At 34.7% G+C, this 14491-nt stretch overlaps 1 protein-coding gene across 1 annotated transcript in view; it reads right to left on the bottom strand.

Annotated features, from left to right (window-relative positions):
- Positions 1-5: 5 nt before the first annotated feature.
- LOC104157613 (sodium channel protein type 2 subunit alpha) overlaps positions 6-14491 on the bottom strand; it is a gene marked incomplete at its 3' end in the record, with an annotated part of 53705 nt that continues 39219 nt past the window's right edge. Inside the window, exons 18-26 of the mRNA XM_009695017.1 lie at positions 14068-14222; positions 12902-13075; positions 10648-10770; positions 5663-5944; positions 5067-5120; positions 3857-3994; positions 2642-2746; positions 1335-1605; positions 6-46 (exon numbers count right to left, since the gene is read on the bottom strand). Of these exons, the coding sequence (XP_009693319.1) occupies positions 6-46; positions 1335-1605; positions 2642-2746; positions 3857-3994; positions 5067-5120; positions 5663-5944; positions 10648-10770; positions 12902-13075; positions 14068-14222 (1343 nt within the window). The remainder of the gene's footprint in view (positions 47-1334; positions 1606-2641; positions 2747-3856; positions 3995-5066; positions 5121-5662; positions 5945-10647; positions 10771-12901; positions 13076-14067; positions 14223-14491) is intronic.

Genomic DNA, 14491 nt, shown 5'->3' on the forward strand with positions numbered 1-14491 from the left:
GTGGGGGATACAAAATATTTCTCAATCATTTCAGCTAAGAACATACCTGTTGAAAAACAAGATAAATTAGTAAAGAATATTATTACATTTAAAAATCACTGCTAAAGATTTATCCTACAAACATTGTGCAATTTTAAGAAGAACAGGTTATTTGAACGGATTTTAGAAACTAGCCATTCAGTTGTCTTTACAAAACCTTTACAGTTTGGTATGCTTTGAAAACCCATAAATCCAATAGAAAATCTGCAGTAATTTGCAGGATAACGAAAAACTGCAGCAATTACCTCTTTCTAAGTATTAATTGTATGACTACATATGCAAACAGACACACAAATACACAAAATCAATCTTTTTCGGACAAACTGATAACTAGTATATGTAGACTAGCAAATGATGAGACCAGAAGAATAGCTTTCTGTTTAACTGTAAGAAAAATAAACTCAGTTAATCTGAAGATCGTATTTATAGTAGTATCAAAATGCCATGTAATCAAGTTATGGTATTCAAAGAAAATACGTATGTTTGAAGAGAACTGCAACTTCTTCATCACACATAAAATAATGTGACCACAAGTTTAGTATTAATGACACAGCAATTCCAAACATAAACTGATAATAAAAAGGCTTCTTAGAACTCACTGAAGAGTAGAATTGAGAATTACATTCTGTGCCTCAAGACAGAAAAATAACTACATCCTGTTTCCATACAAAAATGGCAACATCTATTTGCATATTAAGGAGTTCTGAGAAGATAAAATGACAAAATTTTTACTCAAGTTTTTTCAGGTTTTCTGCTCTAGATAAAGATTAGTGGAGCCATGTATTTATTACTACATCTGCTTCAGCTCTGCTTCTCCAGTTGCTCACTCTAGCTCAGGCATAAAACCTCTCAGGATCAAACAAAACCCTGAAGTAAGCGGAGGGTTTTACCCTGCTGTTTGGGGTGCTTGCATGCTAGCCTAACAACAGTCCCACACAGATTTTGCTCTTGGATTTTGGATTGCTGGATTCTTTTCCTGCAACTGCCACTGTTAGTTTCTATCAAAATTGCCTTTCATGTATGGGTTTGTTTCTATGTGAGGAATTTCTATTGAATTTGGAATAAAGATCTAATTTCAACTCATAGAAAAGTGAGAGTGTATGAAAGCTACTGCAAAAAAAATTTCTTACCATACTGTTCAGCTATTTTATAGGTAATATGAAATCAGAAGAAAGAAAAATTGTGGTCAGACTTTCTAGTAACAATGTTGAATCAAAATATAAATAGACTGTACATGCCAAAAATGTTTCAGTTTCCACAGAATTAGCCATTTCCTAAAAAAGAATTGTTCTTACCTACTATGGAGAGAATGACAACCACAAAATCAAAAATATTCCAGCCTATAGTAAAGTAGTAATGGCGAAGTGAAATCAATTTCAGGACACATTCTCCAGTGAAAAGTACAATAAACACCAGGTTAATCCAATATAAAATGTTTTCCATGTCTTCACTCTGGTCATCTGTTTCTACCATCATTGTGACCATGTTAAGGCAGATAAGTATCATGATACTGATATCAAATGCTTGTTTTGTTACAAAATCAAAGACCATGCCTTGGAATTTGTTCTGGAGGGGGGAAAAATAAGATTAATTACGATATGCATTGGGTAAAATTTCTCTTTTGAAATTGCTACAGATTATTTAAATCTAGTATGAAGGGGATTTCATGTCTTCTACGAAGTACTCCATCTGTATGAATTTTCCAGTTTGTACATGTGAACACAAATTAAATAGAAATGCAACTACTGTGTTTATAAGCAGTAAAGGGATGATTTCAAAATATGCATGGTACATTTTTTTAAAGTTGCAAAGGAGACTTTGCCACCCTGAACCAGTTCACTGTAACCTTTTGTGACACAGACTATTAACTGCATGCCCCAGCTTGGTAAAATTTGAAAACAACTAAGTGGGGGGAGGATGTAAGCAGACTGAGAGTTAATAGCACTTCATTTGCCAGAAAACTTGTAAAGTTTTCAAGCCCTGATTTCAATGCTCTTCATGCCACCAGAATAACCTTTTAAACAAAACAGTATCTTCCATTTTTCAGCTATAGAGAATTTACTGATGGCTGGACAGGCCACTGAGCAGGTTCCACAATCCAAAGTAGAACTGGAATCACTCTCTACCCCAGCCAAACCCTGCTCTGTAGTGCTAGGGTAGCCCGGCTCAGGAGAGCAAACCCTTCTATGGATTATGCAACAGGAATGTGAAGGGCAAAAGGAGTTTTTTTCAGGCAATGATATGGTAACTTGAACCCATACAGCAGTTTCAGAGTCTTCCTCAATGACTGAAAAAGCCTGTGCCCTAAGGCTTTTGACAAATACACTGCCACATTTAATTGATCTAGTCAAATCAGTGTTTTGAAAAAATGTCACATAAAATGTCACTGCCATTAGCAGAGATAAAATGAGTGGGAAAAAAGGAAAGGGAAGAGTTCTCCATATTCTGAGTATAAAACAGAAAAAAAATTGGATTTCAGATGAATAAGGCTTTTCTTATATTACTTAGAGTTTTAGCTTACAACTTAATTCAGCCTAAGGCATAATTGAAATACTCCCATTTGTAAAGAAATATAAAAATAACAAAATATTTTTATTCTTACTGCTGGTCGAGGTATAGGCTTTTGTGGTTTCTTTGAACCCAATTTTTTCATTGCATTGTAGTATTTCTTCTGTTCTTCTGTCATAAAAATGTCTTGACCTCCAAAGTAAACCAAAGAGACAAAACCTGGTTACAATCACATATCTATATTGATTACTTATAAACAAAGATACTGAATAGTAATAATCACTCTTGTTCACATTCTCATCTGTGGGAAAAGTTAGGATAGACATAAAAATCCCCTTTTATCATGATTATTAGTGCTTTGCTAACAGAAGAATTCCTTTACATATTCCACTCAATCTTTAGGATGTTTTTTCGAGAGGCTCTTGAACTTGCATTGTTTGTGGTAGACCTCTGCTTTTCATTGGGGAGAGGGGAGGTACAGAGGAAGGAGAGGTGCTTTTTCTTTGTCCTACTAAATTCTATCACTTATTAGAGAGGCACGAACTAATAAAATATTTCAATCCCCTTCTCTTGTTTTTCCTCTAGAGTAAATTTTGACAAACTTTCAGAACTGGCATCTAAGATACCAAAGGAGAATTAGAAGGTATCCAGATGGTCGTATTTCACAACCTCTTCTCCCTCCACCGGGGCAGGACTTGAAGCATGAGATCCTGGAACCACTATGTAGACCGAGTAGAAAAAGAAGCCAATTTCTCTCCATCTCAACCCATTTCAGCACATGGATCCGACAGCACTTCCACCACTCCAATTATACTTTGTGTAGCCAGATACTTTAGTTAAGTTCTGCAGCTGAAACACTGATACCTTTTGAGGCAGTGCTGACAAAATACAAAGACTAGAGAGTACAAATAAAGATAATACAATGTTTATTATTAGAGTTCAGAAATCTACACTGCTGAGCTCTGAGACATGAAGATAGTACAGCTAAGAGTTTTTATAGCTACATTTAGCAATTTCAATGGTTAGCCTTTTCTTGAGTCTATTAAAAACTCCAGCCCCAAATTCACATCTTTACAAAGGTGACACTGAGTATTTCACTAATCGTGGACAGACATTATGTTGTCACTCGTCCATCAAACTCTCAACAAGCTAAATGGTAAGCTTTAATAACTTAATGTATTTAATATGCAGAGCACATATTAACTCATCATAAAAGGAAAAATAATATTTTATGAAGAAAGTTGTTGTGTGTGGACCAAAAGTAAGCATTTTTTTAGCTTTCTTTTCAGAGTAATGATGAAGTACTTATCTTCTTTTTCTGCTGGTTGAAATTGTCTATGATGACACCAATGAAAAGGTTCAAGGTAAAGAATGATCCAAAGATGATAAAGATGACAAAGTAAAGATACATATACAGGTTATCTTCATACTTAGGCTGATCCAAAACCTGCAAAAAAGGCATAGAAACTAAGACTTAGTTTAACTGTGAACACAGAATGAAATATCTGCTGGATAGAATTTAGGACTCTCTCACTCTGATCTTTGCTTCTTACGGTCAAGTTCCCACATATCCATCCCACTGATCTTCAACCTATGAAGTTACATTCTTGACAAAGAACTTTGCTACCAAACTTGATATTTCATTTTAAAAAAATGTAACTGGCCTATGAGTGTAGAATAAATACTGAAGACACAATTGGTTTAAACTAGTATAGTACCATCTGTCTGAGTCTACAGACAACCAGAAACATCAGCTTGTAAAGCTGCAAAATTTTCTGTGTATCTCGTGGGAGGCCTCTGATGTGGGCTTTTGGAGCTTTCACTCCTACAGGCACTTAGGAAACTGCCCTGGATTATGGGAGAGAGGCATCCAAGCAATGTTTAGAGTAAGCATATGTTCTTGTTACAGCTATGCACATTTACTATACTACAACAGGCCTCCCACTGTGAGTGTAGCTTACCAAAAAAGCTGGAGCTTTACCTGTACAGTTTATTCAGTTGTCTACTTAGAACTAGAGGACAACTTCCACCAAGGGAGCAAGGGGAAGGCAAAAGGGTAAGCAAATGCACAGGCCGAGTTAAGAATAGGAACTGTGCCCTGAAGAAAGGAGTCAGGTGGCTTGCAGAGCACAGTGAAATTCTCAACTTTAAAAAAAGATGACTGTTACAAAAAATCATCTCTAAGCTGTGTATTGGTGCCTGTTTCCAAATGTAAATAATGCTTCAATGCACATAATGGGAGGAGGAAAAGGTATTTTATGGCAATAGTTAAGTCTGCTGTGGAATTGAGGAATTTTGGTCCAACTGCACCATAGAGAACATAGAATCCTTTAGGACTGCTCCTCTGCTTTCTTTGTCTCCTGTATTTTTCCTATGGTTTCCATTTTCTTTAACTACAAAACTATAATAACTCCTTGTTCTCTCATTTTTACCGTTACTTCTGAAAAATGTTAAAATTACATTCTTAAATCTTGGAGCTCATACAATCAAAACAAATGGAGTCAAGGGACTATACTTACATTACGAGAATCCACAGCTGCATACATGATATCCATCCATCCTTTAAATGTAGCCTATAAACAGAACACTGGTGTTTACCTCATGCTTTTCCTGGAAAATGGCTTGTCAGAAACATTGTTTAAGAGCTGAAGACTAAGTGTCTTTAGCGCTTATCATAAACACCAGCACAGTGCAATGTTAATAGATTACTCTTGCCTTCTATTGCATGTTTTATTCATATACGAGAATTGCAAGCGAATTCTAATATCTGACTAGAGAGGATACAGCATCTATTAACAACTTTTATCAATTATGAGTAATATCTGATAGAAAAGTTATTTTCTGTGTATTAGCAAAGTAGGTATAGTTGATATAGATTCAATGCAGCTAAGGTGAATTAGGTTTGAATTACGTATTTTTTCTCATAGTTAGCATAGCCTGTAGGCTTTATATTCTTTCTATAGAGTCATGGATTTATCCCATACTTTATAATTCCAAACCAAGAACTGAGACAAGATTTCTAAATGAAAGAAAGAATACAAAATTACTTTTTACTGTTACAAGTAAACAACAGAGATGTAGAAAGAGAAATAGAAATTAAGGTGTGGTGACTTACCACTTGAAGCAGAGAAAGATAACCAAGGCCTACATTATCAAAGTTAACCTTCACATTCTTCCATCGGGCGGTTTCATTGTTTTTTATAAGCTCCTCACATTGACTATAGTTGTTGATTTGGCTGATATCAAATCTCTCATCAGTTGTAGTGTTAACACAGTAGTAAAATTTTCCAGCAAATAGATTTACTCCCATGATACTGAAGATCAGCCAGAATATAAGGCAAACAAGAAGCACGTTCATAATGGATGGAATTGCTCCTAACAGGGCATTCACAACCACCTAGAGTACAAATGAAACCAGAGAGACAGTGTAAGAACACAGCCACCAGTATCTTACAAATGCTTCATCAGCCTTTCTTAAATGTAACACTCTATTTTAATTCTAGTATCTGTGTTACACTTTTTTAATTGTTGAGAATAAGAAGTAAGAAAAGCAGTATAGAGGAAAGATAAAATGTCGACATAATTAGAAGGAAGTACAAACAGTAGAAAATGGTAGCTTTAAAGAATGGGAAAAAGAACAACAAACAGATAAAATTAACTAAAAAAACCCCCAACAGATAAAATCAGCGTTTATTAATTCTTTTTAGAATATCTACTTAATTTATGTCTGCAAAACCATATCCATAGTATTTCTAATACAACAAACTTTTTTCTATTGCATGTTTGCTGCATAAAGAGTGCGAATCAATATTACTGAGCAAATTTTTAATTGAAAGTAATTTGAAGACTTCTTTTAAATAAAAGAAAACTCAAGGATGTATGCATGTTCATTTGGATGGTTATATATAAAATCAGAAAAGCAGACATGTTTAAACCAGAAAACCAGCTGAGTATCTGAACACAGAAAAGCTGGTAGTGTTCAGGCAAGTGGCAGATAAAACTTGAAGACAGAAGAGACTTGATTTAATTCCCAAATGAATTTTGGGGAAGATCAGGCTTCAGGAAAGAAAAATATGAAAATGAGTTCATGTATGATGATGAATGAAGATTAAAACCATGCCAGAATAAAAATAAAATAGTAAAGAAAATAAAACTAGGGAGAAAGTAGGTCCATTATGAATGAGAATGATTTATTTAACGATGGAATTGATGAACTGCTAAATTAGTTAACTCCTACTTTAAATCTGTTTGTAAGTAAGTCTAACAATATAAAATTTATAACTATGGAGCATTGCTGCCAATTTTGCCAAAACAACTGAATCAGGTCCTTAGAACCTAATGAAGATTTTGTTTTAAAAATGCAGGACATTAGGTATTACATAGATGAGATAATTTATAATTCTTTCAGTTTATATGATGTAGGTACTACAGCACACTAGCACACTATGCTATTTGTTTCTATTTGAAATACAAATATGTAGCTTAAGCCTGTAATTTATATTTATATATTTATATCTACAATTAATAGGTTTCATTGAATCGATTACTTGTAAAATTAGTCATCTACGTAGATGACCTTTCATTCCTTGCCATTTTACAGAATACAAAATAAATCCTTTGAATGTCAGAGTAGGTGATGAACCACCACCATATATATCACACAGTAGACTTGGGCTGAAGGAAAGGAGAAATACTTGTTTACTTTGGACAATATTTGAGATCCCATAGGACTTCAATGAAATTGTTATTATGTTAAATTTAGGAGCTAGACCAAATGAGGTTCCTTTCAATGTAAATTACTCTATGACTCTATAAAAGCACAGAATGGTGGGTGAAGTCCAAAGCTTCCATACTTTTTTTTTTTGCCACGTATGTTAAATCACACGTGGTAATAAGTGTTTATTTCTAATGGGGAAATTTAAAAAAAAAAAAATCAAAATAATTTCTTACTCATGCTAAAAATCTCCTTAGCAACATCTATTATAAATCAATAAGCAAAAATAATACAGTATTTTATCACCCATCAGCCAGGCAGAGAGGATTCCCTGACTAATGGATAAATCTTCTGTTTCAACAGTGCTGTCTTATGTTGACAGACTTGTACTCTCAGTTTTCTCAATGACATGACTGCAGAAGGCCATAAGGAGTAGTTTGACCTAAACAAATGAAGTTTAATAATAATGCTGAATTAGTTTAAATTGGAAATCTGTGAATTCACCGATTTTTAGTGGGAAGTCTGACTGGAATAATAAATAGTGACATCATTTTTCCCAATTGGGGAATATTTTCCAAATATATGTTAGTTGTTATTTTTACATTATTTTTATTCAAAGTTATGTCAATTCTTCTGCTAAAAATATAAGTAGATTTCTTAAGTGTAATATTATCATCCATCAGGAATAATTATTGAGATATAAAGGCATAGTTAATGAAGTAAAAATATTTGTCCTCGAGCTTTCAGTCTCATTACACCCGAGAATTTTGTTCCTCTTTCTGCTACAGCTGCAGGTCCAGTCATGTTCTTCTTTCTTTAATTGCTGGATTTCTACAGCCGACCTACTTTCTCTGTTTTCAGTCTGAGTCCTGAAGCTATAAGAGGACCAGCTTGTAACATCAATCATTTGAAGACACTGAAAATAAACTGTTGAGCATCACTGAAAACACTGATCCAGACACCTCCTAGCTTCCATTGGTAGTAGGGATGTGAGAAAAAGGGGCAAGGCCTGACAGCAAGTGAAAGTAGAGAAAGCATTAGAAAGACATTAAAACTGTTTACTGGTTAAAAAAAAGGCAGTATGTGCCTAGCATCATACAGCAGTGAGTGATACTGCTTGGGACAGAGCATAGACAGATTAATTATACATGAAGTCCCAAGTGCAAATTAAAGTGTATTTCCCCTAGCAATAGTAGTGGTGGGAAGATGCAGGAGAAACATCATGTTCTCCATAGGGGAAACTATTAATTATTAGTTTGGGCAGGTACAAGTCCTGATCCTAGAGAACACTATGGTGGATTAAAAATTTTGGATGTGTAGAATGGATTTTCTTGCTTGTATATAGGAAGTATAATGCTCAATGGAAGTAATTTTAAGTGCCTATGCAAATATGTGCACCGTACTATATTGTCATATTTTCAGTTCATAGATGTTAAACACCAATGAAATTACTATGTTATAAACAGACATCTTGAATTTCCATGTATCAGACCTTAAAATCTTCTCACATTAATTTCTTCACCAACTTGAGCTACTGTATCTCTAAAGACATTAAGCCTGAAATGAATTACTTTAAATAAGGCAAAATTCATTGCATCTATAGGCTATTAACCACTGAAATTTTCCTAACTAATAAAAATACAGGTCACATTTCTAGCCTGAAGTAACCTAACTTCATCCATTACTTTTTATTATATCTTTTGCTAAAGTCATAAATCTCCTCCTTATCTGGGTATTTTACGAAGTGATACAGTTAGCAGATCAGGATCAAATCAGTAGGTAAAATTTACACCAACACGGAAGTTATGGGATTGACAATTACCCATAAACCTTCATGCCACAATGATTTTTTTTCCTTGCCACATTAAATTGCCACTTAAGCAATTTACTGTGCATATAAAATTTGTAATATTTTGCATTCAGTTTTTTTGCTAATCATTCTCATAAAAACCCAGCGGCTAATGTGTTTTTTAGTGAGATACTACTGAGGTTTCAGATAAGCCTTATAGCTGATATAAGCATCCCAAATTTTCAAATTTGCTTCAGCAAAGTTCCAGAAATTTGTTGGAGGTAAGGAAGTGGTATTTTCTATTTGAATTTATAACCTTTCACCAAAGTCTGTTTCCTTTTTTGTTGAAGTCTTTTACTTTCCACACACATAGAGCATCACATTTTCTTCAGAGGCTCACCAATTTGTAGTGGATTTATAAATTTGCTAATCAGCTTATAACCTAGATGCCAAAGAACAGTGATTGCAGAGCTCACACAAGGATCCCTTTTAATTACAACAATAGGATTTCAGCTCAGGTGCATCTGCTGATTAGATCTATGGCAGTATGTCCAAGGCAGACAGATGGACCCTGAAGGTGTAAGTCAAACACCTTCTTGCGGCTGGAGCTAGAAATATCTACCATCTCCAGTTGCTGACTACTGCCCCTAAGAGAAACATTTCTAGAGCTTTCATGTCATAGCAGAATACATAAGGTCTTTGTCCATTTCAGCACACTAAAGTGATCTAAACTAATCAGTTTGACTTTGCACTGGAATAGACTGAGAGTGCCCAGTTGGGCAGCTGAAGGTCTCAGCTGTGGTAACGGATATGGTGATAACAAACAGCTGAGGACAGTAACTTCTCAAATATACCCAACTCTGTCAGCAAAACTTCTGATATGTTTTCAGGCTGCTTAGTGCTCTATAGATTATAATCAATGTTTTAAAATCAATATGTAAGGCAGTAAGCAACCAATTTAGGCCAGAAATCATAAAATCAGCTCCATCTTTGATATACTAGAAAAGTTGTCTTAAACAGAATGCAATAGCTCTAATCTGAAAGAGAGAAGGTATTTTAACACTGCCAATTTACTTATTAACATAGGAATTCATTACGAAACTTTTACATTGTAACAGAAATTCCCAATTAGTATTTATAGAATAGTAGGTTAAAAGATATTTGATAGACTATACATGATATTCTATACTTGTATGAAATACACATGTGCATATATATGTGTATATATGTGCACGCACTTTTATGAGGAAGTATTGTTTTTCTTAAACTGTTCTAACTATAGCAGGATTTATTTGTATGGGATAAATTCAGTTTTGTAGTAACATTGCATAGATCCATGCAGTTGACAAATCCTTGGGCCCTCCAGGAAAATATGAAATAGGGTGAAAGGCCAAGGAGCCTAAATAAGTGTTACAATGTGTGCAATAATACATGAATTCATATAAGCAGATGAAGCCTTTTGCTTATATGTTAGTGATAAACGTAAAATATATAGGATGATAGTGTAGCATTTCTGCATGGATTTGTTGTCGATTATTCTGCATGCATTGTTTCTGTGTATGCATGCATTATTTCAGATTCTTTCATTTTGTCTTACCCTCATCCCTTCAAATCGCGACAAGGCTCTTAGAGGTCTCAAAGCTCTTAGTGTCCTAAGGGATTTAATCGCACCAAGTTCTGAGTAGCCCAAGGCATTAGCTGTTAAGCTAACCAAAGAGACCTACACAAAAACAGAAAGGCAATATGGCTCATTCATCTTGTATATCCTTTCGATACATATGGTGGGAATGATATGCGCCCTGAACTTCCCAAGATGATTCAAGGCTGGACCTCTTTCTCCAGGAATCCCTCTATAATGCAGAAAGATCTTTCAGGTCAGACAAAGTAGAATAAAATATGTTTTAGGTACCTGTTGATGAAATCATGTTGGTAGAATGGTATAAAAATGCCTTCTAAATTCACATAAACCAGTCAACATTTTGTGGTATTTAAAGAAAACTGAAGTCACATGCAAAAACAAAACCAAAAGTTGGGTGAACTGGAATGGTCAGTTTAGGTCAGGACTTCCCATGATATCTTCAGAACTTGATGAGAATGTAAAAGCTCTCAAAAACCACATCCAGACCTGGCCTTTGGTCAAATGTAACTTTCTAGTGTCCAGAAAATCTTATTCAACAGCCATAGCTACCAGTGCTATTCAGATTTAACCAGACCAATCAAGACTGATAACCAACTGTTTGTTAGACAATGGTAGAAGCTTCATTGTTAGGCAAATCCACACTTCATTACATTCCCTGTGACTCCTTTAACCACTTCATCAATTCTGGCTTGCATAACGCTGGTCTGGTCTGCAGGCAGAGGAGTAAATAAACTAGAATAGCTGTAAAATAAATAATACAATTATCTTTCATCAATAATCCTTAGAAATGTATTTATAGTAAACCATTGGGAAGGAGTGGCCTAGTAAAGAAAAAAAACCCCAAACCATCTTCTATTTCCCTTCATTTAATGCCATGCCCTTCCATCCTTCCTGTTCTCTCTTAATTCTTTCATTTCCAATATAACCTTTTCGCTTCGTTATCTCAAGCCCCTGACTAAAGATTAAAAAAAAATGCTTCAGAGAATAATTTTTTCCATGAAAAAAGTTGCACCACAGTAAGGTTGCCATGAAAACTAGTAAAGTTATTTATAAAGTTCACAGAAATAACTAAACCACACATTACTGAATAAGAATTCAATATTTGTTAATAAATACAATAAACATATAATGACAGCATAAAGTATTGCCCATGGTGTCTCTATAAAGCTCTATTGGTCATGGTAGTTTACACATCTGATGACTGAGCCAATAAATGTTTTGCAGGGGTACAGACTCAACCACAGAATATTAAGTGTGCATGTAGTCATGCTTTATCATAGGATCTGCAATAGTGGTATGGATTTAAAAGCCACAATGTTTTCCAAGCTCTGTATAGTGAAGACTTCATCGTCTATCATATCATTGTAATTTTAGGGAGATACATAGCGATTTCAATAGAATTCTGCTGCTTTTTGGAATGAGCAAACCAGTGATTCAAGACACATTCTTACTTTGCATTCCATGGGAATTACCTATGTGGAACTGAGATATGCCCTATTAGCACAGACAGATGTAGTCAGGCTATTGGGGATGGAAGGGAAATGAATGTCTGCTATACGGTTAAAGATCTGTAGATTTCCATTTATGCTACCCAGTACTGTGCATACGTTGTTGAGCATGTAGACTTGAAATTTCAATGCACTTCTCACTAGGTCTCCTTCAGACAACACGTATCGGCTCCTTGGTCGTGCAGACTTTTGAGAACCCATTCTAGGGGAGTTCACCTACAGTTCTCCCTTTAAGGTCACCCATGTGATGCAGTGAAAGGTGCAAGAGTACTGAATAGTACAATGGAACTGAGAGTTCCTAGCAGTATTTTTCTTTTATATTACACAGAGTAAATGACAGGACACTTACAGTAATCGATTAGAATGGTAGAAACCTTTAAAGTAATTGCTTTGAAATATTTAAGTTCCATATACAGCAAAAACTGAAGAGGATGAACAGCATCCTTTCCACACAGTGAAAAAAAAAAATAGTTAAAGGCATCATTTCAATAAAGCATTACAACTTCATAAAACTAGAGGATATCAACAAAACATCTCTAGAGTAGTATCTAAATATTTTTCCTTTTCTGAGCAGAATTATAAACCATACCACAGCAACAGTTTAAAAATAGAGTTTCCATTGAATAGAACAGAAAGCTTATCGTGAAAACATAATATTCTGATTTTTAGAGCCTGTTGTAAGGGACATGAAAAAGAATACATACATCAACAATCAGGAAGTCCAGCCAGCACCACGCATTAGTGAAATAGGTTTGAAAGCCATAAGCCACCCATTTTAAAAGCATTTCCAGAATGAAGATATAAGTAAAAACTTTGTCAGCATATTCCAGCATGGTCTTGATAGTTTTACGTTGCTCTATGTATATATCTTCAAATGCCTGTAAAAAAGATTTTTGAAGATATAATTAAATGTCTTCACAATTTGCAGTGTGGTATATAGTAGGCAAGAAAGAATTTGAACTGGAAAGATATATGTGAGGATAAGGTACATATCCTTCCTTCAAGCACAACATTTGCTTTCACTCCATACTGTAGTCTTTTCATAAAGCTGGCTCCAAACACAACATTCAGCTTTCAGCCGAGCTGAACAGTGATCTATAAAACTTACTGTAATACCATTCTCCAAATCTCATTTTAATTTGTTTCCATGGATAGCAATGGCTTATTGACATAAGGATTTCCTTTGTGGTAGCTACAATTTTATATCAAAATTATATGAGGGATTTAAAAATGATTCTGCAATACAGAATTTTTGAGGAACTAATAATTGAACCAAACTATACACACTAACCCACAAAGCAATCCTGAACAGAGATTAATAACCTGCTTTTCAAAAGAAAATGTCTCTGTTGACAGTGAATCACTGTGCATTGACTCAAGTGTAGCAAGTACACTATATTTTGCTCCTGCTATGAGGAACTATTTACTTCAGTACTTACTCAGCGCATCTGATTTAACATCAATCTGGTAAAATACCTGACGGAATCACGTTGTCCCCTTACATCTCAGTTTGAAAATTCAAGTTGCTGTTGATAAGTTCCTAGCTCAGCTGTGGTTTATTTTAAATGTGTATAAGACAAAAAAAAGCTATTATCATCAATATGAAGACATGTGAATACCTGTCTGATACAACTAATTTATTATTTCCATTAACACTACATTTTGAACTTGCCAAACAATTTGTTTCATAGCCTGTGAGCAAAATCTTACATATTCTACAATACATGCCAAATACTTGTTGATGTATGTTGGCATTAGAACATTTATGAATTGGATATTAAATCTGGATGTTACCTGCAGTTATATAATTAACTGTAATTCTAAATGCTTGCTGCTTAAAATAGACACAATAGTTCCACATTGAATTTACCAGAGCACCACTGCTGAGAAGAATCATGAAGACAATGAAGGTCTCAAACCAGTTGTGTTCAACAATCTTATAGCAGGTTTTCCTAAGATTCCACCAGATTTTCCCTTTCCCATCTTCTACACTGACTTGACAGCATTTGAATCTCCGCACACAGCCTAAGTGCAATAATAAATTTTGAGATGTCAGAATAAGGTAAATATTTATTAGGAATCACAATGAACAGAAGTCATTTGGCTTATTTCAGTGCTACTGCAATAGATTCTTTAAATAAGTATCTCCTATTTGAGCATTTGTGTTTCAATAATTGAAGTTAAAGCTTTGTAACTCTTATAATACCTTCCAAGGAGAGAGAGTGAGCAGGAGAACAGTACCTCTACGACAGCACCTCTGAAGGAGCTACTAATAGAAACAGAAAATACAACTA

The sequence above is a fragment of the Cariama cristata genome, unplaced genomic scaffold, assembly GCF_000690535.1.
Source record: "Cariama cristata isolate BGI_N322 unplaced genomic scaffold, ASM69053v1 scaffold3732, whole genome shotgun sequence".
Classification (NCBI taxonomy): domain Eukaryota; kingdom Metazoa; phylum Chordata; class Aves; order Cariamiformes; family Cariamidae; genus Cariama; species Cariama cristata.